We start from the raw sequence: 25,047 nt of genomic DNA, 5'->3' as shown, positions 1-25,047 counted from the left end.
CACACGGTCTTCAAAGAGGCACTTCTGAGCCAGGCACCGTTGTCTGAGAACAACAAAATCCTGCCCCTCATACTTGAGGGGCCGTGTGGCGGTGCCTTCTCCGTTTCTCCTGTCCCTCTCCCGGATCACACGGTCACAGAAGAATCCTGGCAGCAGGTAGGGCATGGTGGCCGCTCAGGGAGTGGAGCTGGGCCTTCACTGTGGCCTCTCTCCTGCTGCGCCCTCAGTCCAAGGCCTAATCCTCCCGTGAATGGGCTGGAGCCTATATAGCTCCTCCACTCTCAGCAGCGCAATGCAAATGAACACAGCCCAGAGAAAGGCCATGGTCAGAGTCAGCAGCTTTGGCTGGAGGCCCCTGAGCCCACGGTCAAGGGGCGACACCATGCCAGTCAGACAGGGAGCCGGCAAGGGGAGCGAGAGAGCCAGGGACAGCCCCAGGACAGGCCACAAGACCTGCAGACCTGCAGGCTACTTCCATCAGCCTTGCTGGGATTCTTTCTTTAAAAAGAGAAAATATAGTTGCAGAGAGGCTTACCCTGCCTCAGCAAAAGGCATTCATGCCTTTAACACTGGCGGCCAATGGGATATAGCATGGGGCCTTCGAAACATGCTGTATACACTAATCCTATACAGGCTCCTGAATGCATAGGAGGATTCTGTTCCGGGCCATTGTCAGAGGTAAATGAAGCCTTCATTCTCCTGATGTCCCTGCCCCACCCCCCAAAGACCTTGACTGGCCATTTAGGGACTCTAATCTGTGAGAGGGACCCAGAGGGTAGGTAGCTTGACCTCAAATGAGAGTCCCTGTTAGAGTGGGTCCCAGTGGCAGTGAACAGACATCCACGGTTGTGAGTTCAGGACCTTTGAGGCAGAGAAGGTGGTAGATGGGGAAGGAGGATAAATGTGTGTCAGAATATATTCACAAGAAAGCTCAGCTTTTTCAAAATTTCACCATGCACAAACGGGCAACTCGAGAGTAAGGGCAGGGAGCTGGCATGGGTGGAAACTCCGTTTTGGCAGCCTTCCCACTAGGAGGATGCCATCTCCCTGTCCACTTGTTCACTCTTGTCAGTTTTTGTCTACTCCGTGCTTCTCAAAGTATGGTCTTTGGACTACCTGCATCAGAATCACCTGGGATGCAAGTTTAAAATGCAGAGTCCCAGGGCTTACCCCAGACCTAAGGATTCAGATCCTCTTGGTAGGGGTCTGGGACTCTGCAATTTAAATAAGCACGTCAGGGATTCTATGTTCGCTAGTGTTTGAAACCACGACATTGGCTTTACAGGACACTATAATAGCTCAAAGTAATTTTTGAGGTCAGTTTTTTTTTTTTTTTTTAATTAATTTATTAGTTACATTTGGTTGCATTGGGTCGTCGTTGCTGCGCGCGGGCTTTCTCTAGTTGTGGTGAGTGGGGGTTACTCTTCGTTGCGGTGCGCAGGCTTCTCATTGCGGTGACTTCTCTTGTTGCGGAGCACAGGCTCTAGGCCGTGCGGGCTTCAGTAGTTGCAGCACGTGGGCTCAGTAGTTGTGGCTCGCAGGCTCTAGAGCGCAGGCTCAGTAGTTGTGGCGCACAGGCTTAGATGCTCCATGGCATGTGGGATCTTCCCGGACCAGGGCTCGAACCCGTGTCCTCTGCATTGGCAGGCAGGTTCTTAACCACTGTGCCACCAGGGAAGCCCCAGGTCAGTTTTTTTAAGAAATAATTTTATTTTTATTCAGTTTATACATGAACAAAGTTTTAAAAAGTCAAACAAAAGTTACCTAGAGGAATAGAAGTCTCTTGCCCTGCAAATTTCTCTCCTCAGAGACAGCCACTTTTAATTCTTTTAGCTCTTTCTTCTGGTATTTACCTCTATATTTCTAAATAATATGCTTATATTATTACTTTTTAATTTATTATTTTTAGAAAGTATCAATAGAATTCCTATTTGGGGGAATGAGATTTAGGTTTCTCACATTATGCTCTGCCCATCATCTTCCCAAAATACTTATGTCGTAAATCTTAGAGAAATTAAAATTCATTATTTCCTTTAATATAATTAGTTAAATATCGTTCACTTCTTAACTAAGTAGTATGCTGTGTTACATTTCCTTTCTGTATAAGTGTTTCTTTTCTCTTCTTCTTTATAATTCTCTGATTTTTTTATGTATCCATCAATGCTTTTCTTCAGCAGTAGTTTTTACAAATACTTAAATGCATAGATAACCTAGAGGTTCCATTGCTCCCCAACCTAAGGCCTTCCTTTGCAGCCCTTCTCCCCTACAGACCAGACCAGCAATCTTCCAGGTCTGGAGCAGTGGCCTGGGACTGACTGCCCTTCTCCTGGGTGGAAATCTGTTTCCTGGATCTTAAACATTCTTTGGTTCACTCCTCGATTTTATTGGCACACAACTTGCAGTTTCGTAAGAATGGATGAGTGGGAGGTAAATCACTTGAGTCCTTGCCCATCTATCTCTTTTCCATCTTTGCACTTGATTGAGAATTTGTCTAGGTGTTTTAGGTTGAAAATCAGTTTCCTTCAGAAGTTTTAAGGCATTGTCTCATTGCTCCTGGCATCTGGTGTTGAGAAGTATGATGCAATTTTGATGAACATTCCTTTGTATGTGACCTATCTTTTCCCTCTGAAAGCTTTTAGGGTTTTCTCCCTTCTCCCTCTCCCCAACAATCCCCCACCCCAATTCCAAAAGCCACATTTGTGTGTCTTGTTATGAGTTTATTTATTTTTTAAATTCTTTGTGCTGAGCCCTCAGTGACTCCTTTCAATGTAGAGAATTTTGTCCCCAGTTCTGGGATATTCTTATATTATTTCTTTTACATTTCTCTCCCTTTCAATTATTTTTTCTCCCTTTCTTCCTTTCTCTCTTTCTTTTTTTCATTTTCCTTGATTTTATATTTTAACCCTGTTATTGAAATGTTAGATTTTAGCTATCACAGTTTTTTAGCTTTTTATTATGAAAAATTTCAAACTTGCAGAAAAGTTTAAAGAATGGACACCCATATAACTTACATCTACATTCAACAATTGTTAACATTTTGCCATCTTTGTTTTACCTATCTATATATGTATGTATAGATTTTATTATTTTTTTGCTGAACCATTTGAAAGAGTGTTGTTCGTACAATGACAGTTTATACCTAAGTACTTAGGAATATACTTAGGATACACCAGGCATCTCCTAAAGACAAGAACACTCTCCTACTGACCGTAACGCCATTATCACTAAGAAAATTAACTACTGCTCTCTAATATTATCCAAGATCCAAATCCCTGTGATAATTTTTTCAGTTGTTCCCCAAATATCTTTTATAGATGCTTTTAGTTTTTGAACCAGTATCCAATTAATGTTCACACTTAAATTTAATAATTCAATAATTGGATTAGGTGGTGTTAAAGTGAGAATTGGTGAATTGGAAGCTACTTCAGAAGAAATCACCTAGAATACCACACAGAGAATCAAAGATGGGAAATTTTTTTTTAAAAGAGGTTAAGATATATATGTGATAGAGCAAGATAAGCTCAGCATATATTTCATTGGCGTTCTAGAAGAAGAAGATAATAGAAAATATGGGGAAAAATAATATTCTAAGAGATTTTCTACAATGGATTAATGACTCCAGTCCTCAGATTCAAGATCCCAATGAATCCTAAGCAGGAAAGATATAAAGAAATACATGTTTAGACACAACAAAGCAGAATACCATAGACAGAGAGGATTTTGAAAGCAGTCAGAGAGAAAAGGCAGATGGCCTATTAAGGGATACCAAATAGAATGATTGCTGATTTCAACGACAACGTAATCCAGAGGACAGTACTGAGAATCAACCTAGGGCTGATTACTCAGGAAAAGTATTTTAAGAGTGACGGCAAATTTCACACAAATAAAAATTGAAACGCTTACTACAAATAGACCCCCACTAAAGGAACTTCTAAACAATGTACTTTAGGAAAAAGTAAAATTATTCTAGAAACAAAAGTCTAAGACTCAGGAAGGATCAGTAAACAAAGAAATTGGCAAATGTGTGTAAATTTAAGCAAATATTGAAAAATTACAATATTTTCTAATTTTAAGGTTAAAAAATCAAGATAGAGATAAAATTCTGAACAACCATGGCATATTAGTTAGAAGAGGAGTACTTAAAGTGCTCTATGGTCCTCATATTATTTATGAGAAAAATAATGGTATTGATATTTCAGGCTTCGTCAAGATAATATGTATGCTAACAATTTAAGGCAACCACTGAAAAGACAGAAACAGTAACTTCCAAACTAGTAGAAAGAAAAAAAAATGAGAGAAAGCACTTTTAATCAATTAAAAGGACATAAAGAGGAAAAAGGAACATTTCAAAAGAAATACAAACAGAAAGGTTATGGTTAGGAAGATAGAAATAAACCCAAAGTACATCAAAGCTCATAATCAATGTAAATAGGCTAAAATCTCCAGTTAAAAGACAAAGGTTTTGGACTTCCCTGATGGTCCAGTGGTTAAGAATCTGCCTTCCAATGCAGGGGACGTGGGTTTGATCTCTGGTCGGGGAACTAAGATCCCACATGCCGCAGGACAACTAAGCCCCTGCATGCAACTACTGAGCCCATGCACCACATCAGGACATAGAAATGTTGAAAGTAAAAGAATGAAAAAAATATATATCAAGCAAAAACTTGCCCCCAAAGTTGCTGTACCTACATTAATATCCAATATGATTGACCTTAGAGTAAAAAAAAAAAAAAAAAAGTTTTTAAAGAGATAAAATGGTTACTAAAAATTCCTAGAAGAATAAATATTACCACTGACTCAAGAAGAAAAACAATTTCAAATGATCCCATTATTATTGAAGAGGCTGTATTTTCATTAATAGATAAAATCTTCCCTTAAAGAAAACACTGGCAAAATTCTACCAAATATTTAAGAAACATATAGCTTCCATCTTACACAATCTGTTTCACAGAATAGAAGAAAGAACATTCCCCACTCATTTTAGGAGGTTAATATAACCTTGATCCCAAAATGGGACAGCACCAGAAAGGGAAATAATAAGCCAATCTCACTAATGTTCATATATGCAAAAACCTAAATAAAGGATTTGTAAGCCAAAATTCAGTGACATGTAAAAATGATAATACATTCTAAGTTTGTTTGTTTGTTTTTTTTAATTATTTAAAAAAAAATTTTTTTTTAATTATTATTATTTTTAATGCTATTCTTGTCTGCTTACATTCTTTTTATGTATGTATGTATGTATGTATGTATGTATGGCTTTGTTGGGTCTTCGTTTTCTGTGCGAGGGCTTTCTCCAGTTGCGGCAAGCGGGGGCCACTCTTCATCGCGGTGCGCGGGCCTCTCACTATCGCGGCCTCTCGTTGCCGAGCACAGGCTCCAGACGCGCAGGCTCAGTAATTGTGGCTCACGGGCCGAGTCGCTCCGCGGCATGTGGGATCCTCCCAGACCAGGGCTCGAACCCGCGTCCCCTGCATTGGCAGGCAGACTCTCAACCACTGCGCCACCAGGGAAGCCCTCTAAGTTTGTTTTATTCTAAGAATGCAAGGGGTCAATACTGGAAAACTCTATTAATGTAATTTTGTATATTAACTGTTTAAAGGAGGAAAATCACGATTTTCTCAATAAATGCAGAAAAAGTATTAAAGTTCAACAACCATTTATGATTTTAAAAGAAACTCTTAGCAAAGCAGGAATAGAGGGGAACTTTCTTAATGATAAGTTGTTTCTACAAATCAATGTGTAGAAAATCTATTCAACAGTGAAACATTAAGAATACTCCCTTTAAAATGGGAAACCTGAGGAAGATGCCTGCTATCTCCTTAGTTATTAACATTACGCTAGAGGGTTTCGCCAGTGCAATAAAACACTGATTAGGCTGCTGAATACAGTTGTGCATAATGCACTGGGCAGCCCCATTATTATTTGCACGTGACCTAACTATTTATACAGAAACATAGACTCCATAGACAAATAACTTGGGATCGACAATCAAATTATTAGAATTACTAAGAGTTTAGTGGGAGTTCCCTGGCAGTCCAGTGGTTACTCGGACTCGGCGCTTTCAGTGCTGTGGCCCGGGTTCAATCCCTGGTCGGGGAACTAAGATCCTGCAAGCCATGTGGCTCAGCCAAGAGAAAAAAAAAAAGACTTATTGGCACAAGGTGTGTTAGCACAAAGATAGACACACACAATGGAACACAACAGAGAGCGCAGAAACAGAACCACGCATTGATAGATACTTGATTTATTTAAAAAGTGGCCTTGTAAAAGGGATTGTCTTTTTAATAAATTGTGCTGGAAACTTTGAATATCCATATGGAAAAACAAAATGTGATCCCTATCTTATATGGAAAAATCATTTCTAGATGTATTCTAGACCCAAATATGAAGGCAGAAAAATAAAGTTTCTAAATGATAATAAAAAGGAATTACTTTGGTTTAGGAAAAACATTCTTAACAGAACACAAAAAGCACTAACTATAAAGGAAAAAATAAATTAAGAATTAATTTAGAACTTCTAATTAAGAGCTTTTAATTTAGAATTTTTTAAGTAAAAAAATAACCTTAAAAGAGGGAAAAGTTTGGACTTCCCTGGCAGTGCAGTGGTTAAGACTCTGGGCTTCCAATGCAGGGGGTGTGGGTTCGATCCCTGGTTGGGGAACTAAGATCCCACATGCCGCGTGGTGCGGCCAAAAAATGGAAAAAAAAAAGCACATCTAAACAATAAATGATTAGTATCCAGGATACATAAAGAATGCTTATAATTCAAGTTGAAAAAAACAAATGACTCAATAGAAAAATGAGCGAAAGACATTAACAGCTATTTCGTGGACAGCAAGATAACAAATAATCAAGAACTACATGAATTATGAAAAGATGCTCTTCCTTATTCATAATCAATGAAATGCATCTTCTCATACCTTTCTTGGCTATTTCTGTCTCTGCCCCTCCCATTCTCAGCGCTCTACTGCTGAGTTATTTCAGCTTGTTCCTCCCATGATGTCTAGAGTCCTGTCTCCATCATGACTTTCAGGAGGAGCTGCTGTCTTGCGGAATATAATGGGAGGCATTCCTAAAAGTTATCGATATTTATAGAATTGTCACACTTGCGCCAAAACTTATGCTCCCCCACCCCCACTCCAGGATGGCACTGTGATGATTCTCTGCTGAGTAGAGAGGGGGCTGGCTCTCAACTGGGTACCTCATTTTGCCTTTCATTTACCGTCACCGCTATTGACGATCGTGCTAAGCAAGTCATGTACAGTATCTCGTTTAATCCTTACAACAACTCTATGAAAGTAGGAATTTTCATTTTCTTTTCACATGGGAGGAAACTGAGACCCAGGAATGGTCCGTAACTTGCCCGAGGTCACATTGGTAAGAGGTGGAGCCGGGATTTGAATCCATTTTTTTTGACTTGAAAGCCTGTGCACTCCGTCACCGTGTTATGCTCCTGTCCTCAGCTGCCTATCCTAATATTGCTACCTTACCTTGAGCACCTACTAGGATGTTATGGATACTCAGATATAGCCGTATGATGAGAATATCACTATGTGCATTATAGAAGAGAAACTCGAAACTTGGAAAGTTTATGTGACTTGCTAGGGGCAGAGCCAAGGTTCAGACCAGGTCTGTTTGGTTCTAAATCCAGCTGTCTTAACCACTCTGCACCATGCCCCCAATTCTTCCTCTTAGCGGCTAGCCCAGGGATCCCCACTTCTTTCTAAACTGTCTGACAGATGATGACACTAAAACAGATTACAAGCAGACCTCCCAGCTGGTTTTACTGGAAAGATAATATCCCTGAAAGCAGCTGCACAGCAACTGGGCTCTAGGCCCAGGAAGAGAGGGCTCACTGCACACAGCCTCGGTGTTTCTGTAGCTCTGCTCCCTCCCTCTCATCTCACACTGGAACGGACTAAATTTATTTTGTGCCAAGCTAGGATTTCTTCTTTTCGGAATTGAGTAACTCAGGTCAAGTGACCCTCTGCGGGGAAGTTACCCAGGGTGGGGTGTTAATTATAGAGGTGATGGGCATGTGGAAGAGGTCGTTAGAGCAACAGACCTCCGGTGTCCCCACAGATTGTCAGAAAACTTTCAACTTCAGAGTGCTGATGTAAAGGCCAAGCACTGGGTCCCAGGAAGTCAGTGGGCAGCTGTCTTCTACATTTCACTCCTTTTCTTTAACTCTAGTTCAGACTAAAAGGAACCAGCCTCCTTGAAGAAATGATTCATTCCAGATCTAGAGCAAGAAATGTACAAGATGAGCCTGAGACTTTTTGTTGTGGCCAGAAAACAAGGAAGCTACTGAAGATGAATGGGGTCATGTCAAATGATACAGGCAACTTGTAGGAGGCTCCCATTGTCTGAAGATGGGACAATTTGAACATCAAAGAGAATAATGACTGTAATGGATTAAAATATGTTGCAGTGTTTCCTACTGATCACACTGTTCATAGGGTATTATCTCAAGCTGTGATATTTAGGAATAGAGAGAACATAGGAAGACTGTTGATTCTCATTATTCATGGTAGTTACGTTCTATAAAGTCACTGTGCCTGTGAATGCTCAATTAGTGAATATTGAGTCATTGCACCTGGAGGAAATACAGCATTAGATTCCTGGGAGTCTACGATCAATACACAACCTTATTTTATGTGTGTTTCTGTTTAAAGACACCTTATTTAATATATATTATTAATTCATTAACATTGAACTCACAGCACCATAGCTCATGCCTGAATGAAGCTTATCTAACACATGTATTTTCTCCCCAAGGCACGTCACAGCCTTCCTGCACTTAGGAACACTAAATAGCACTCCAGCACTACACGTTGGGGACATTTTATTTATTTATTTATTTATTTATTTGCCCTCAGCCTGTTTGCTTCATTTTTTTTTAACATGTTTACTCTTCTTTTTTTTTTCTTTAATTCATTTTATTTTTGGCTGTGTTGGGTCTTCGTTGCTGTGCATGGGCTTTCTCTAGTAGCAGCGAGCGGGGGCTACTCTTCGTTGCAGTGCGCGGACTTCTCATCGCGGTGGCTTCTCTTGTTGCGGAGCACGGGCTCTAGGCACGCGGGCTTCAGTAGTGTGGCACGCGGGCTCAGTAGTTGTGGCCCAAGGGCTCTAGAGTGCAGGCTCAGTAGTTGTGGCGCACAGGCTTAGTTGCTCCGCGGCATGTGGGATCTTCCCGGACCAGGGCTTGAACCCATGTCCCCTGCATTGGCAGGCAGATTCTTAACCACTGCGCCACCAGGGAAGTCTTCATCAGGGACATTTTAAACAGAGAAAAAACGTGGCACCAGACAGACTATGAAAACGATACTTGGTTATAGTCTGAGAGCTGAAACTAAAAGGCAGAGGGTCACGTTGTCTGACTTCAGCTGGGAACGTGCATGGAGGGAGACTCAGATTTTTCACTGCCCTACACATGTCAGCAAATGACCGAAGAGGCACCATGGATATTGATTTCGGGGTTACAAATAAATTTCAGTGAGTAGGTGAATTCACAAATACAGAATCCACAAGTCCTGAGGATCGACTGTATGTGGATCATAGCACTGACAACTACAGGCTTGGAAAAAATCACACCTATGGGGTAGAGTTGAGAAGTTTTATGACTATATGATCTGAAGCAACTAAAGGAAGGGTGGCATTATTCACGAATAAGGAGAATTACTATTTAGAGGAAATCAGCTGACTCAATTTCACTGTCTGCTGGATCAGGGCCGGATATAATGTGCTAAAATTGTGGCCGGAAGAGTTCTGGCTAGAAATAAGGGTGAACTTTCAGACTGAGAAAGGTACTAACTATAGGTTAATAAAGGAGATGGGGGCATCGTTTTCCCTTCAAAACCTTAACATCAGGAAAGAAGTCCATCTACCTGGAGTGGCAAAAAGTAGTAGTTCCCAAACATTTTTCAAGCCTATGATACAGGGAGTTTTTTTATAGCAGCTTTGATACTGCTTTATAATATATACTATCTATTCCTGGTGCTCTTGTGGGGTATAATACACTCCTAAAAGTTCTGATGGTGATTATTTAAACCTGAAGTTTGGATGAAAATGGTAAAGCAAGTGTCAGCTTCTCTTAAGCAGCATGCTTCCCAGGTGTTAGCTGAGGGCTCATGGTTCCTTGGAGATCCTGAATCCCCACATCATAGCTTCTGAGAGGTCAGACCCTCCTCCCTCCCACCACAGTTCAGCGGGTTCCGGGCAGCTTGCGTCTTTATGCTTCTCTATTTCCCCACTCCTATGCTTTCCACATTCTGACTTCCCGGTGTGCTGGCCCAGTTGGGCCTGTGTAAATCAAGACACTAACTTCCGCCCTTTACTGAGAAAAGTTACATGCCTCCAGCGTTTCACAAGTTCATTGGTAAAGAGGTCTTTGAGGGTCAGGTCAAGGGGAGGGATGACCCTCACCTGTGTGGCCTCCTGCCCTGTTGCTTCCCCCACCCCCCTTTGGTTTCTGTTGTAGCTCTCCTTCCTCTTGTAAGTAAATCTTTTTTTTTTTTTCCTTTTTTTTCCCCTAGAAAACAACCATGTCCAGCCCCCTTCCTATAACTACAAGAGTCTTCCTACTTTTTCCTTATGTGTTTTCCTCTTGAAGAGAAAAGCTGACGAGTCAGCCACGCTAAGGATTCACATATAAACACGTCTGGATAAATATGTATAAAATATCAAAGATAATTTTGTAGTGGTAACAAGACCTAACCTGAAGGCTGTAGTGATTTATTTTATTTTTAAATTTTTGTCTGGTGTAACAGTTTGGGACAAGGGAGAAGTTAGCTCTGCCTGGATGGTGGGGACTTGGGAAGGGGCAGGAGACCACATCAGACAGAGAGCAGCAAAGCCCAGCTGGTGGGGTTGGATTCAGGCTGCTAGGCAGCAGAGGAGAAAGAAATGGTTTGGGAAGAGGAGTAGGAAGGGGATGGCAGGACTGTAAGTTAAGGGGGAAAGGGGTCTTATTTGTCTATTCTCAAGGTACTTTTCCCCCCTCATATTTTAACATCCCTGAAATTGTGATGCATCTTACATTAGAAAGCCTCCTCCAATTGCATTCAGCTGGGTGGTGGTCATGACCTTCCGTGGATACCCTCTGATAAGATCTTAGTACCAGCATCAAAATCTTCTAGACTTGTTGAAAGATGGTTCATGATAAATTACAACTTGAGAAACTTACCTAAACTCTAGCCTTAAAAAGAGTGTAATTCAAGAGATTTCCAGGTATGGAAACTATAGGAAATAAAGTCGCCTGTTCAGAATATAAAGGGGCTGCTGTCTGTCTGGGAAAGAGGTTTCCTCAGGTCTAGGTGTTGGCAGAGGGAGCTAGCTGACCCAAGGAGTGCAGGAGAGCAGAGCTGAGAGCCAGGTTAGACCAACAGGGCAAAGCACAGCTGGATATGGGGTTGTAATAGTAATAACAGGTAAGAGGGAAGGCATACACCGGAGAAATGTGGGTAAAGTTGGGACCCAGCTCTGAACTGGCACGGGTTGGGCTCTGAAAAGATGGAGCGATGGGGACAGGACCTGAGGGGAAGAGGCAGTTAGGCAGCCTATGGCTGGAGGCCCAGCCACTGCCAGCAAATTATAAAGCATTGGATCTGGAGATAAAGGAAAGATGGTAAATTCCCCCAACCCCCAAGAACCAGTGGAAACAAAGCTGAGCAGAAAGTGGCTCAGGGAAAATGCAGAATCCCAGCTATCAGCCCCAGGAGCTTAGAGGGCAGAGGAGGAAGGGAAAACAGATTTCCTAGGGAAAGAGCTGATGGGATAAATTGGGGATGGCTGTCCATCAGTGATGCAGTTTTGACCTCAACTCAGCTGTGAATGGGAGGCCCAAATAGGTTATAACCTCTCCTGGCAGAGCCAAGAGACACTGAGGCTGTATCCGTCAAGTGCAGTTTAACCGACTTAACCTGGTTCCCAAATAGGTGGACTCCTGCTTCTCTGGGGTCCAGGTTAGAGTGGGGCTGGAATGAGATGGAACTTCCTGAAAGGTGACTCTGCCTAGAGCCAGAGACAGGAGGCTCAGGAACACGTTGCCAGTCTCTGTTGCTGGCGGCCTTAGTGAGCTGAGCTGACTCAGAGGGTTAGCACCGCACAGAATCTTCTATGCAGAATCCTTGCACAGAATCCTTGTGCCCTGCACCACAAGAGGATGTGAGTCAACTTGCCTATGGAGGGGCCCTCGCCTGGAAGGGCAGAGGCACCAAGAAGGGAGATGCTGCCTCCCAAGGGAGAATTCCCTCGTGGGCTTCTGGGTCTCCATGGAGCGATCTGGGGGTCCTGCATTTGCAAGGGAAGGAGGGTACCAGATGCACAAGGCCTTGCAGCTGGCCCCTTGTGTCCCATCCCTCCAAAAGCAAAAGGGATCTAGGTTGCCCCTGATTTTAAGAGTGATTGCAGGAGAGTATGGAGAAATAACCTGGAATGCACAAGGCAAAGGCAGATGGGGAAAATGGGAGCATTTGCTCACCGCCTTATTCCAGAGGTGGTCATAGCCGATAACTGAGTGAGCAGCCAAGTTCCCCGACCCAGTGTGATTCCCCCTTTATGTGGTCACCTTCACACTCGAATGATGCACTCACATTTCACAATCAAACACACATTTTGTATTTGATGGGGATGACTGGAATCGCCCAAAAGGACAGGCAGTTTCCTGCCCACAAGGGGATGGTTCATACACATATCCTCATGTTCGGTTGGACCGATTCATTTAGATCAGGCACGAAATACTCAGACACACTGCTTTGAGTAGTACCTTGACTGGTCTAAAGGCTGTGTATGAGAAGACTTAGAACAACAGAGCAGCTGAATGTGTAGGGGTCCAGGGGAGAGGGTGACGGAGAGATGGATAGGGAGGCCAGGGCTGGCTGGAGAAGGGCCTATAGCCCAGGTAAGGAGTTTGGACTTATCTGAAAACATGGGGGGAGGGGAGAACAGTGTCATTGAAGATATTTCATCAGGGATGCGACATGTCCCAGTTCCCTCGCAGTAGGGCAGTGACTGGGTTGGAGAATGAAGTTCTTTCCACTCCTCTCTTCCAAACTGAGGGCCCTCAGGACAGTCATGGGCCTGAGCATAGAGCCGGCAGGCAAGGAAAGGGGCCCTTGTGGAACACACAGGGTGAGGACAGGGTTGTTGGTATATAACCTGGATATTTCATCTCAGGTTAAAAGGAAACACATGGCTTGGGACTTCCCTGGCGGTCCAGTGGTTAGGACTCCGCGCTTTCACTGCCGAGGGGCCGGGTCCAATCCCTGGTCAGGGAACTAAGATCCCACAAGCCGCAGTGTGGCCAAAACAAAACAAAAGAAACACATGGCTCACGAATAGCACTGGGCCTCAGTTTAACCTGATGTAGCTCATGAATAGCACTGGGGCTCAGATGAAATGGTTTCCTCAGGAGGGTTTCTCTCCCTGGCCTGGGTTAGCTCTCCTTGCCTTCTGAAGCACCCTGAACATTGTCTCCTGAAACTCATCACTCTTGTTCAAAGCCTATCTTGCCTTCAGGACTCTAGGCTTCAGACTTCAGGCTCCAGGAGAGCAGGAATTTTTGTTTTCCTTATTTATGCTGTCTCCTCAGTTGCTTGCCTGGTTTCTGGCTCTAGAAGATGTTCAATAAAGATTTCTTGAATTAAGGACAAGAGTCATGCCGGAGGTGTGATCTGAGAAGGGAGCCGGGGGAATGTGACTTTCCTGCTGGTAGACCACTGTCAATGGAAGCCAGAGACTGGAAGAGTCACTAAAAGAAACAGGGTTTTAATCCAGGCTGTCATGCGTGCCCTGGATGTTCTTCACTCTGGTGTGCCTTTTTTTCCTCACTTGTGAGGTGAGGTAGATGGACTCAAATGATTGCTAGGGATTCTCCTTCTAATCCTAACATTTTGTGCATGAAAAAGTAGTCTTTGCTGCCACTCTCCTCTTTCCAGGGCTCTTTCCATTTCAGAAAGACATGGCTACTGGCAAACTTAAAAGAACATCATGATTTTAGCCCTTCAGTGAGAAAGTGAAGGAATCTTATAAAGATGCAAGATACTTAAACAGGAGGGTAGATCTGGACTACTCTCCAGGTCGGAATTTTGGAATTTGTTTGGAAATTCCAGTTGGGAATTTGTTCTGGGAAAGGAATATTTACTTTTATAGGGTGAATTAAACTGACTTCCAATGGCTTTCATAAAAAGCAAGATTTTTTTCAGAGAGAGAGAGAGTAGAGAGTGAGAATCAGCCCTGCCTCACCTGAGGACAGAGCCCTGCAGGGCTACTGCCAGGACCCTTCGCCCGGTGCCCCGCGCACCACAGAGCTGTGCTGTGGGGAGGTGCGGAGTGGGAGGACTTCTCTGAGGGAAAAAAACCCAAGCTGCAACCACTCAGCTACTCACCGGAGGTCTCTTCCAGATGAACTGGATGGGGAACTTCTGGCTGTAAAAGAGAGAGGTCTCATCCGGTGGGAACTCAGGATCCACATAAAGAACCTTCTTTTCTAGACATTTCTTGTGAAGCTGCTCAAATGTCTTCTCTTTCACCCCAATAATGGGAAAATTGCGGCTGATGATGGCTGAGTAGATGCCACTCGAGTTTCCGCCGCCGGCCTCAGTGCCCTGGCCCTGGGCTGCCTGGGGGATTGGCCCCGGAGACCTGGGCTCAGCCCCTGTCCGTGGGGCCACAGACGCGCTAATGACGGTCAGCATGACAGGCAACTTTGGAAGGAACAGGTTTTTAAAGACAACAAGATTCAGCTACCTTTAAGGAAAGGAAGCAACTGCAGAGAGGAAGTTGTAGTGATTCTGTCATCGGAGAGAAAAATGTCCACATCCACTTCAAAGTTTAAAGCCCATCAGAAGGTCGTCCAGCTTGTGTTCACGTTAAAAACTGAGCTGTGATCCAGAAGCCATCCAGTTTTCCTGAGGAAGGAGTAAGGATTTCTGTAGCAGTTTTTACTTAGGGGGCTCCTACCAGCAGCATACATGCCAGAGGGAGAGAAAGAAAGTGAGGGTTGTGTTTCAGTGGCCCGAAGAAGCCTGAGCCAGGAAAACCAAAAATAGACATGAAGAAAGATCATGAGTATGAGAGCAAGAGAGAGGCTAGCAGTGCAGCTAGACTGCATGCTCGAGAGAGAAGGACCTGGCCAGGGATGTTCCTGTGTTGCCATTAAGTTCTGGTGTTGTCAGGAAATGAAAGGGGAATATTTGAGTAAGTTGAACACTGAAACTTAGCAAAGAATGGCAGATACATTATTGAATTGGCAGTTATCCAGACTATCAAACTATTAGCCACCAAATTAATGGAGAACAATATTGAAAAAAGCTTGCAAGGGTGAATGTGAGATACTGAATTCTAGGAGAATGTTCTAGGCATTTTTGAGAACATGATTTTTACTTTTTAAAATTCTAGGATATCAGAATATTATTCAACTGGATTTGGCATCTCTTCTAGAATGTTCTGATGTCAGCGTTGAGTGAAACTGTCTGGGTAGAAAATGCCACTCAGCAGAGTCCTCAGTTGAGAAAATCCCTGTCTCTTCTTGCCCACTTGACCTAGCTATCCCTTGGAAATTTCTTCCATTTCTTATTGCTCTGCCAATGCAATCAAAGTATCTTGGCTGATCTGCCCCCGGGGGAGGAGCTGTCTCTGGCCCCCACACAGCTGAGCTTCTTTTCCTCAGCTGTCTAAGCTAGCTCCGTCCTTGGTAATGAAGATGGGTGTGTGATGGAGATCAGCCTCTTGTCATAGCACAATGGGAATACTGTATCAAACACACAGAGTGCAAGGTGCTATTCATTTTGCTCTACCAATTGTTGTGAATAAAACCCCCTCTCAGATTAGCAGGTCCAAACTCAAGGTTTATTCAGCTGCACAGCTGTAGAAACTCATGCTATCAGCGAGAAATCCAATCTGAGCCCACAAACAAAGGCAGATGATGAGCATGCAAACAGCTGCACGTTTTCAATTCCCAGAGCCTCTTCAAGGATAAAGAACTCGTTTTTATAACATATTTCAGCCAAGGTCATGCAATATGTGCGGCTGGAATGGCTTCTGTTGCACCAACAAGGCAGTTAATGATTGCGTATCACTGTCTTCCACCAACATTTCTTTGATTCAACACTGTTAGAATTAGTGCATTCGCTTATAATTAGAACACCTACCATTCATTAAGTGCCTACTGTGAGCTAGCCACTTCACATAGTTGTAAAAACTTTCTTTTTTTTTTGGCCACACTGCGCGGCATGTGGGATCTTAGTTTCCCAACCAGGGATCAAACCTGTGTCCCCTGCATTGAAAGTGCTGAGTTTTAACCACTGGACCACCAGGAAAGTCCCCTAAAAACTTTTAAAGTAATTTTAAACATACAAAAGCATTGCAAAGATAGCACAGATTTCCCGAATACCCTTCAACAGCCTCCCTTAATGTTTACACCTTACATAACCATGGTACAATGATCAAAAGTCAGAAATGAATGTTGGTAAGATACCACTAACTGAACTACAAGACATATTTTGATTTCTTCAGTGTTTCCGCTAGTGCTTTTTTCCTCCTTCTGTTACAGAATTTGATCTGCACTGCATTTAATTGTCATATCTCTTTAGTGTCCTCCAATCTCTGACAGTTCCACAGTCTTTGTCTCTCTCGAACTTGGCACTTTTGAAGAGTACTTGTCAGATATGTTGTAGAATGTCCCTAACTTGAGTTTGTCTGATGTTTTTCACATGATTAGACTGAGATTATGGTTTGGGGGACGAATATCACAGAGGTTATGCACCCTTCTCATCAAATCAGATCTGGGGGTACATGACACTGATGTATTTTATTACTGGTGATGTCAACCTTGAGTACTGGGCTAAGGTGGCGTCTACCAGGTTTCTCCAAAGTAAAGTTACTATTTTTTTCCTTTCCATACACATGGAATACTTTTAATCTGTACACAACCCTGCAGGTTTGATTAATCCCATTTTACAGCTGAGAAAACTTGAGATATCTGCTCTATTTTTACAGTTAAGTCATGGGAAACTCACAGAATTTTAGAGATTATCTCTTTTCTTGAACAAAAGAGGAAACCAAAGCCTAGAGAGATTAAATGACATGGTCAAGGTCATTCTGCCAGTTCACTACAGAACCAAACTAGACCCCAGGTCTCCTGATATCCAGTGAAGGAATAAATGCATGACTAAGACTCCAGTAATGTGCATTAGGCATAAGATCTCTGGATCCTTGCATATAAATAGTCAGGGCTTCCCTTCCCCTAGCTCTGATGGGAGTGGAATCTAACACCATCAGCCGTGCTGAAAACAACAGTCAAGAAGCAGCTGTCTGATTCTGGCTGGCCTTGCTGTGGCACTGCAGTCTTTAGCTGGTCATAAGACAGGCAGATCTGATATCAGATGCCAATGTCTCCTTTATTTCTGCTAGAATGTGAGTTGTATGGCCCCCATTGTCTGCGGTTAATATGGTAATCTGTTTCCAGTGGAGTTGCTGATGGCTTTCTATCCCCTGGACTGAGAAGTTATTTTAGTCTAGAGTGCCACTCCCCCCCCACCCCTGGAATTATGCTGGACATTCAGAGGGTTTGGTAGATGGAAATCTTAAAAGCAGAGTGGAATGCTTGATATTGTCATAGGAGTTCCATTACTAAGAAGGCTTTTAGGTAAGATGATCAATTATGAGCTAAAACCCATTAAACTCCAAATATTTATGTGTTTTGACTGTGTTTCTGCTGCCTATCACTATGATACACTGATACTGAAAAAGATGTGAAAAAGTGAAGGAATTCTGCATGCAGACCAAACTCCAGAACTGCGGTCTTCCCTACGGCTACAACAATCTGATAGGCCGGTATTAGTTAACCAGGACGTAAGGCTCAGCACAACTTTAAGGCGAACTCACAGTGACGAGCTGTGCTTTCCACTCTAGGGAGCCTTTAGGAGAATGGCCCAATCTGGGACTGGCCCTGGTCATGTTGATGTGTGGGACCAGGACCCTAGAATTCACTTAGTTCTGAAAGTGAGTTGTACCCCAGAACATAAATAGTCCTATAGGTACATTTAAATGAAAACAGCTGGGACTTCCCTGGTGGTCCAGTGGCTAAGAGTCCGCGCTCCCAGTGCAGGGGACCCGGGTTTGATCCCTGGTTAGGGAACTAGATCCGGCATGCTGCAACTAAGACCCAGCGCAGCCAAGTAAATAAATAAATATTAAAAAAAAAAAAAAAAAAGAAACTAGGCCTCTAGGGCAGGGAATGTCTTGGTACCTGTTCAAACTGGAACCTACATCCTGGGATCACTTCTGTCAGGAACTGACCACCCCAGGTCCACCATAGCCAGGATCCGCAGGATGATTTAGACCTGGGAAAAGAAGGAAGGTGACAAAACTGGCCTTCCAAATGCATGAAGGACTTTCCCTGACCACTATACAGGGCATCTGCCCTAAATAAATGCCTGCCATAAACATGTATTCCATTCTATTTCTTAGTGTGAATACCCTCCTGAAAGCTCCATGGTCAGCTCCTGCAGTCAGACAGGACCTCTGTGGGGAAGCACATATAGAAGCACATACAGCGCTGCCATAGTGTGGGTGGTGTGAGGTCAGGGGCTGCTGGCCTAGTGCTCCGAGGGTGGTATTTGTGTTCCCTGAAGTAGGGGGCTTGGCTTGGCCCGGCATTTCTCCGGTGAAGAACAGCTGATCTGATGACTCTGAAGAGGTCTGCTGCATCAGAAATAAAGGTGTTTTCTTGTACTGGAGTTCATTCTTTTTATTTTTATTAGAAAAAATTTTAATTGAAGTATAGTTGATTTACAATGTTGTGTTAGTTTCAGGTGTACAGCAAAGTGATTCAGATATACATATACTTTTCCAGATTCTTTCCCATTATAGGTTTTTACAAGATATTCAATATAGTTCCCTGTGCTATACAGTAGGCGCTTGTTGTTTATCTATTTTATATATAGTAATGTGTATCTGTTAATCCCAGACTCCTAATTTACCTCTCCCCCACTTTCCCCTTTGGTAACCATAAGTTTGTTTTCCATGTCTGTAAGTCTGTTTCTGTTTTGTAAATAAATTCATTTGTATCATTTTTTTTTAGATTCCACATATAAGCAATGTCATGATATTTGTCTTTCTCGGTATGACTTCACTTAGTAAGATAATCTCTAGGTCCATCCATTTGCTGCAAGTGGCATTATTTCATTCTCTAAAAAATTTTTTTATTTATTTTAAAATATTTATTTTGGCTGTGCTGGGTCTTACTTGCGGCATGCAGGATCTTTGTTACAGCATGTGCACTCTTTAGTTGCAGCATGAATGTGGGATCTAGTTCACCAACCAGGGATTGAACCCAGGCCCCCTGCATTGGGAGCATGGAGTCTTACCCACTGGACCACCAGGGAAGTCCCATTATTTCATTCTTTTTATGGCTGAGTAATATTCCATTGTATGTGTATACCACATCTTTTACCCATTCATCTGTTGATTGACACTTAGGTTACTTCCATGTCTTGGCTATTGTGAATAGTGCTGCTATGAACATAGAGGTGCATGTATCTTTTTGAATTACAGTCTTCTCCGGATATATGCCCAGGAGTGGGATTGCAAGATCATATGGTAATTCCATTTTTAGTTTTTTTAAGAAACCTCCATACTGTTCTCCATAGTGGCTTGGAGTTCATTCTTAACTCCGTTTGTTTCATCCTATTTTACATGCTACAGCTTATAAGCCTTTACAACAATAGAAACCAAACATTTTTTAAAATTAATTAATTAATTTATTTATTTATGGCTGTGTTGGGTCTTCGTTTCTGTGCAAGGGCTTTCTCTAGTTGCGGCAAGTGGGGGCCACTCTTCATCGCGGTGCACGGGCCTCACTATCGCGGCCTCTCTCGTTGCGGAGCACAGGCTCCAGACGCGCAGGCTCAGCAATTGTGGCTCATGGGCCTAGTTGCTCCGCGGCATGTGGGATCTTCCCAGACCAGGGCTCGAACCCGTGTCCCCTGCATTGGCAGGCAGATTCTCAACCACTGCGCCACCAGGGAAGCCCCGAAACCAAACATTTTACAGCTATTAGATACTAGGAAGATATGGCTCAGCATCTTTGTTTTTAAAACTTTTTGCTTTGAAATAGTTTAAAACTTACAGGAAAGTTGAAAATATAGTGTAAGGAATTCCTGTATACCCTTCATGCAGATTCTTCAGTTATAACATTTTAATACATTTTGCCAATTTTCTCTGTCTCTGTCTCTTTTTCTCATACATACATAAATTATTTTCTGAGCCATTTGAGAGTAAGTCAGAGCTATGCTACTTTAATACTTCCGTATGTATTTCCTAAAAATAAGGAAATTCTTCTATGTAATCATAGTACAGTTCTCAAAATTAGGAAAATTACCATGTAATCAAAAGATCCTATTCAAGTTTTGCCAACTGTCCCAGTAATGTCCCTTATAGTTCCAGGATGGAACCCAGGATCATACATTTGTTATCATATCTCTTTAGTCCCCCTTTAATCTGGAACAGTTCCTCAGACCTGTTTTTCATGGCCTTCACATTTTGAGCAGTATAGGATGTGCCTCAATTCTGGTTTTTTAAAAAAAATATTAATTAATTAATTAATTAATTAATTTGGCTGAGCCAAGTCTTAGTTGAGGCATGCGGGATCTTCGTTGCTGCGTGCGGGATCTTCGTTGCGGTGTGTGAACTCTTAGTTGCAGCATGTGAACTCTTAGTTGCAGCATGTGGGATCTAGTTCCCTGAGCAGGGATCGAACCCAGGGCCCCTGCATTGGGAGCGCGGAGTCTCAGCCACTGGACCATCAGGGAAGTCCCCAGCTTTGGTCTGTTTATTATAAACTTACATAAATGAAATCACTCAGTAAACATTTTATCAAAAACATACTTCTATGTTGATATATATAGATTGTTATTTTAATGGCTGCATAATATTCTACTGTACAAAAGGGCTATATTTATATTTAAAGGACATTTAGTTTATTTCTAGTTTTCCACAGTATAAACCACATTACAATTAGTAGCTCTGAGCAATTTATCTGATTTATTTGAAGTGGAATTTCTGGGTTAAAATATGCAAATTTAAAATTTTGATGCTATTGCCAGATTGCCATCCAGAAAGATTATACTTAGCATAATTCCACCAATGATGCACGAAAATGGCTATTCCCCACACCAACATTAGCACTGGATATTTTCATTTTAATCTTGGCCAATCACGGACGCCCCCATTTCTCTGAATATTAATAACGCTGAGCGTATTTCATGCTTATTTTGCCTGTTTCAATTTCTTTTATGAATTACCTTTGCCCATATTTCTTTTGAGCAGTTTCTAATGTTTAAACTGATTTGTCAACTCATTCCTTGGCATTTAAGTCTTAAAGGAAAGACACATTATATATTCATTTTAGAGCTTTGTTTGAATCTTTGTTAAAATGATTCTAAGTTCTTACATAAAATCCAGTTTCCTGAGAAAACATATCAAGAATTATCCACAACAAGGTAACTCAACACTGTAGGCCAACTCGGCCCCACTTAGCTCTCTGGTCCTGAGCTTCAGATATAGGAGGTGGGTAAAGTGTGAGAAGCAATAAGAGCAGAGAACATTTAAGAACACCCAGGATGTATTTCTCTCCATTCAATGTATCTAGTTAAACCTTTCAGGATAGTCCTGGGTCAAGACAGAGCAGTTCCTCACTAACCTACTCTAAAGTTCTTATTTCATTCCTTCCTCCAAAAATATTTTAAATGGATGAATAGACATGTAATAAATGTTGAACTGAAGATAGGTCTTAATTATTCAGCCTTAAGTGCTATTAAAAACCATCATTTATATTAGGTAAGAGCATTCAGTTTTCAGTTTAAGTCTTACTGTAGCTTGGCAAGGGAAACTTGAAGCTGGGAAATAGGACTTCAGCTAATGGAGGCTTCTTCCTTTCTCCTTAATTGCAAAACTTACAGGAATAGGAGCAAAGAATCTGTATATGTCTATGTGTGCTTATATATGGTGCAAAGCTCAAATCTCAACCGATACAATCAAATGTGTCCACGAGGAAATGTGTAAGGTTTACTATATCTGGAGGGAAGAGTCCTAGGTCAGAAAAGTAAATCAGAAACAAATACATTCAATTCTCAATTTTAAATCAATCAAATCCATCAGTCAACCAATTACAGCCAACCATTACTAAAAGCCAAGTATAATCATGCTCTGGCAGATATAAGACAAATATAACATGATCTTGAAGAACTTACAATCTAGTAGGGGAACAAGACAGACAAACCTGAAACACTGAGGCACCATCCCTGAGAATGCTAAGCAGAATGCATATTATAAGTGGGGCAGCATTTCAGAGAAGGGCAAAATCACTGCTCATAGTAAAGGGGAGTTGAGGGTGTTAGGGTAGTTAGAAAGGCTCTGTGGGGAAGTGGGATTTGAGTTGGGCCTGGATGGATGGTAGGATTTGCATAGGTGGAGGGCAGACCGTGGATATTGGGACCCAGGGAACAGAGGCATAGAGGTGGCAGTTGGCAAGCTGCTGAGTGGAAGAAGCCTGATAAACAAATGTGCATGTTGAGCTGTGCTGAGGACATGTGACTGACCCAGCAGATGCTGCGGCCGCAGGGCGTCCCTGGGGAGCATCCTGGGGAACTGGCATGGTGTAGTGTTCTAGCCCACACCACACTGTACTAGAGTCTGAGGCAAAAGTAAAACGCAGTACTATCGATCCTGTCCTTATTTAAAATTTTGATATTTTGTTCATCATGGATTTTTTTTTTTTTGCTGTTAATTTTGATTTTTAAAAATATTGCATTAAAATATTATTTATTTTGATTACTGTGATTTGGGGCACCCCCTTAAATTTTGTGCCCCAGGCAAGTGCCTTACTTGCCTCAACCTCATCCCGGCCCTGTGTTCTATTTCTGAAGTTTGAGGGTGGGGACATGGGTAATTATTTTATTATTTTTAATTATAGCTTACTCATATTACAAATAAGCTTTGGTTAGTGGACAGTATTTAATAAAAAAATTAATGTAAAGAAATTAGAATTTTAAGGAGATTAATTTGGAACTTTGGAGCCCAAAAAACATGACAGGGAAAAGAAAATTTCCCTGAGTGTTCCTGAGTCAGTCTCTAGGGTAGAGTAACTCCCTGTTGCTGCAGTGAATACACTGCAAGCAGAAAAGGTTGTCTTGTCCAGGTCTAAGTGGGTAAAAGATAACTGGGGTGGGGGGGCACCAGAAGCTGCTGTCCACTTGGAGATAGGCCTTGAGCAGCTCAGCTGCTGGAGCCTGAGTGGCTCTGCCACACGGACTGAGACAAGCTTCCACAAGGTGGGCGGGCTTGGCCCACTTCTCACATAAAACAAACCCATCCAGCTGTGCTCAAAGAGAAGCTGCCCACTGGGCCAGAGTGCATACCACAGGTCATGGCCCAAGGAGCAATGCGAGATCTGTGAACGCTATAAATGTCTCTGGGCCACTTGCATGTAGGAGAAGAGGGGGGGTGTGACACAAAGAGTATTATTAGCACATCTAAAAATGTAGCATCTGAAAAATCTGAAAGCTATTGTTCATTAGTAAACTGGTGACTTATGAAAGATGACTTTGAGCCAGAGAAGTCAATAGCGTGCAGCACAAATCACAAAAAAAAGGCCCCTGGAAAGGCAGAAAGGTGCAGCTGTTCCCAGCACTTGTCACCAGGTGCACTGCTCTGTCACTGGATTTGGACCTTCCAGTCAGCACCAATGTTCAGTGAGAACTTCTCCAGGTTCAGGGTGGATGTTTTGGCACAATATGTAAAAGCCACAGGCTGAGCTTTACCATCTAGATATCAGAATTGTAAAAAGGAAAGTTTGATGAACATCTAGGAGAGAAATTTTGAATTTAAAATGTTTCTGACTCTGTTATAAAACGTTATGCCCCATATAGGAGAATCCAAATTAATAGCACTTGTACCCCTGGACTTCCATGAAATTTTAAAACATGAAACACTCCACTGTTTTGAGTGCAAGACTGATTGAAAACAAACTAAGGAACAAAGTGATTTGTCCAACAAATTCAGTAGGTAAAAAAGGGTATAACCTATCCCATGTCCTTTAAGACATGTCCATAAACTCCATGAGCAGGATTCCCCAGGACTTCAGATATCTACAGTTTAAAAAAAATATTCAGAGAAGCTACAATATTCTTCCAAGTCCCAAATAATTTCCTTTAGGAAAATATTAACTGCTTACAATGAGCAGAAAGACCAGTTGATGAAGAGAAGCAGGACGGCCTCACGCCCTCTAGATACTAGTATATTTGACTCCTGCCAGAAAGAGCAGAGTCCACTTGGCTAAGCACATTGTGTCAGTTTTAGACTAATCATCTCTTCACTGCAGATACTTCTATGTTTACAAAAACAAATGGCCTGTTTCCTCACCAGGTGAGTGGCTGGTCACAGAAGATGGCTGCTTCTTGAGGCCTAGGACCAAGATCTGCTCCACCACACACTTGCTGGGATAATGACCCCTCTTGTCAGCACAACTGGAATAGATACAACAAATGGCATTAGGAGAAGGAGAGGAATAGGGGTTTGGACTGGTTACCAGGTCACCATCCCGAGCCTTGTGAGTTCCCCTCCCATCTTTCTCTGTGGAGGCATGAAACATATAGTGGTCACATTTACTAGGATGAAGAGATGGAAAAAGATGACCCTATGTGCCGAGGACAAGCTAACCAGTAGTCTCCCTCTAACAAGCCATTTGGAGAGACATCATTTAAGGATACTGAAGTCCCAAATGTGACTTGGACGCTGCAATCGAATTGTAAGAAATCAGATACTTAATGAATGGTTGAAGAGATGAATAAATGGGATTAATGGGAATTTATACTGAATTCTTTTTTATTTTTCAGAGAGGGAAGGGAAGGAAAGGAAGACAGAGACAATAAGGAAGGGATGTTCATGAAGTGGTTGAAAAATACTCCTGGGGGGCTCCAGACCAAGATAGCAACATAAGAGGCTCCTGAATTTCCCTCCTCCTACAGATGCACTGAATATAAA

The 25,047-nt window shown here is 42.4% G+C and overlaps 2 protein-coding genes across 8 annotated transcripts in view; both read right to left on the bottom strand.

The window, feature by feature from the left end:
• CAPN3 (calpain 3) overlaps positions 1-14,982 on the bottom strand; it is a 48,354-nt gene extending 33,372 nt beyond the window's left edge. For 2 of the 3 annotated variants that reach the window (XM_082453090.1, XM_082453091.1), the window contains exon 1: positions 14,391-14,981. In XM_082453090.1, coding sequence (XP_082309216.1) covers positions 14,391-14,699 — 309 coding nt within the window. In that variant the 5' untranslated portion in view covers positions 14,700-14,981. Of the gene's footprint in view, positions 1-14,390 lie in introns of all 3 variants that reach the window. The other variant, XM_082453092.1, reaches the window with a different exon arrangement.
• A 122-nt stretch (positions 14,983-15,104) lies between these two features.
• Positions 15,105-25,047, bottom strand: part of GANC (glucosidase alpha, neutral C) — an 80,693-nt gene continuing 70,750 nt past the window's right edge. For 3 of the 5 annotated variants that reach the window (XM_082453079.1, XM_082453080.1, XM_082453078.1), the window contains 2 exons: positions 24,427-24,530; positions 19,740-23,828 (listed from right to left, as the gene is read on the bottom strand). In XM_082453079.1, coding sequence (XP_082309205.1) covers positions 23,719-23,828; positions 24,427-24,530 — 214 coding nt within the window. In that variant the 3' untranslated portion in view covers positions 19,740-23,718. Of the gene's footprint in view, positions 18,348-19,739; positions 23,829-24,426; positions 24,531-25,047 lie in introns of those variants that run through there. The other 2 variants (XM_082453081.1, XM_082453082.1) reach the window with 2 other exon arrangements.

The sequence above is a fragment of the Balaenoptera physalus genome, assembly GCF_965194825.1.
Source record: "Balaenoptera physalus genome assembly, chromosome: 2".
NCBI classification, from domain to species: Eukaryota; Metazoa; Chordata; class Mammalia; order Artiodactyla; family Balaenopteridae; genus Balaenoptera; species Balaenoptera physalus.
Note: the sequence above shows the minus strand (reverse complement) of the source record. Positions and strands in the feature narration are given on the sequence as shown.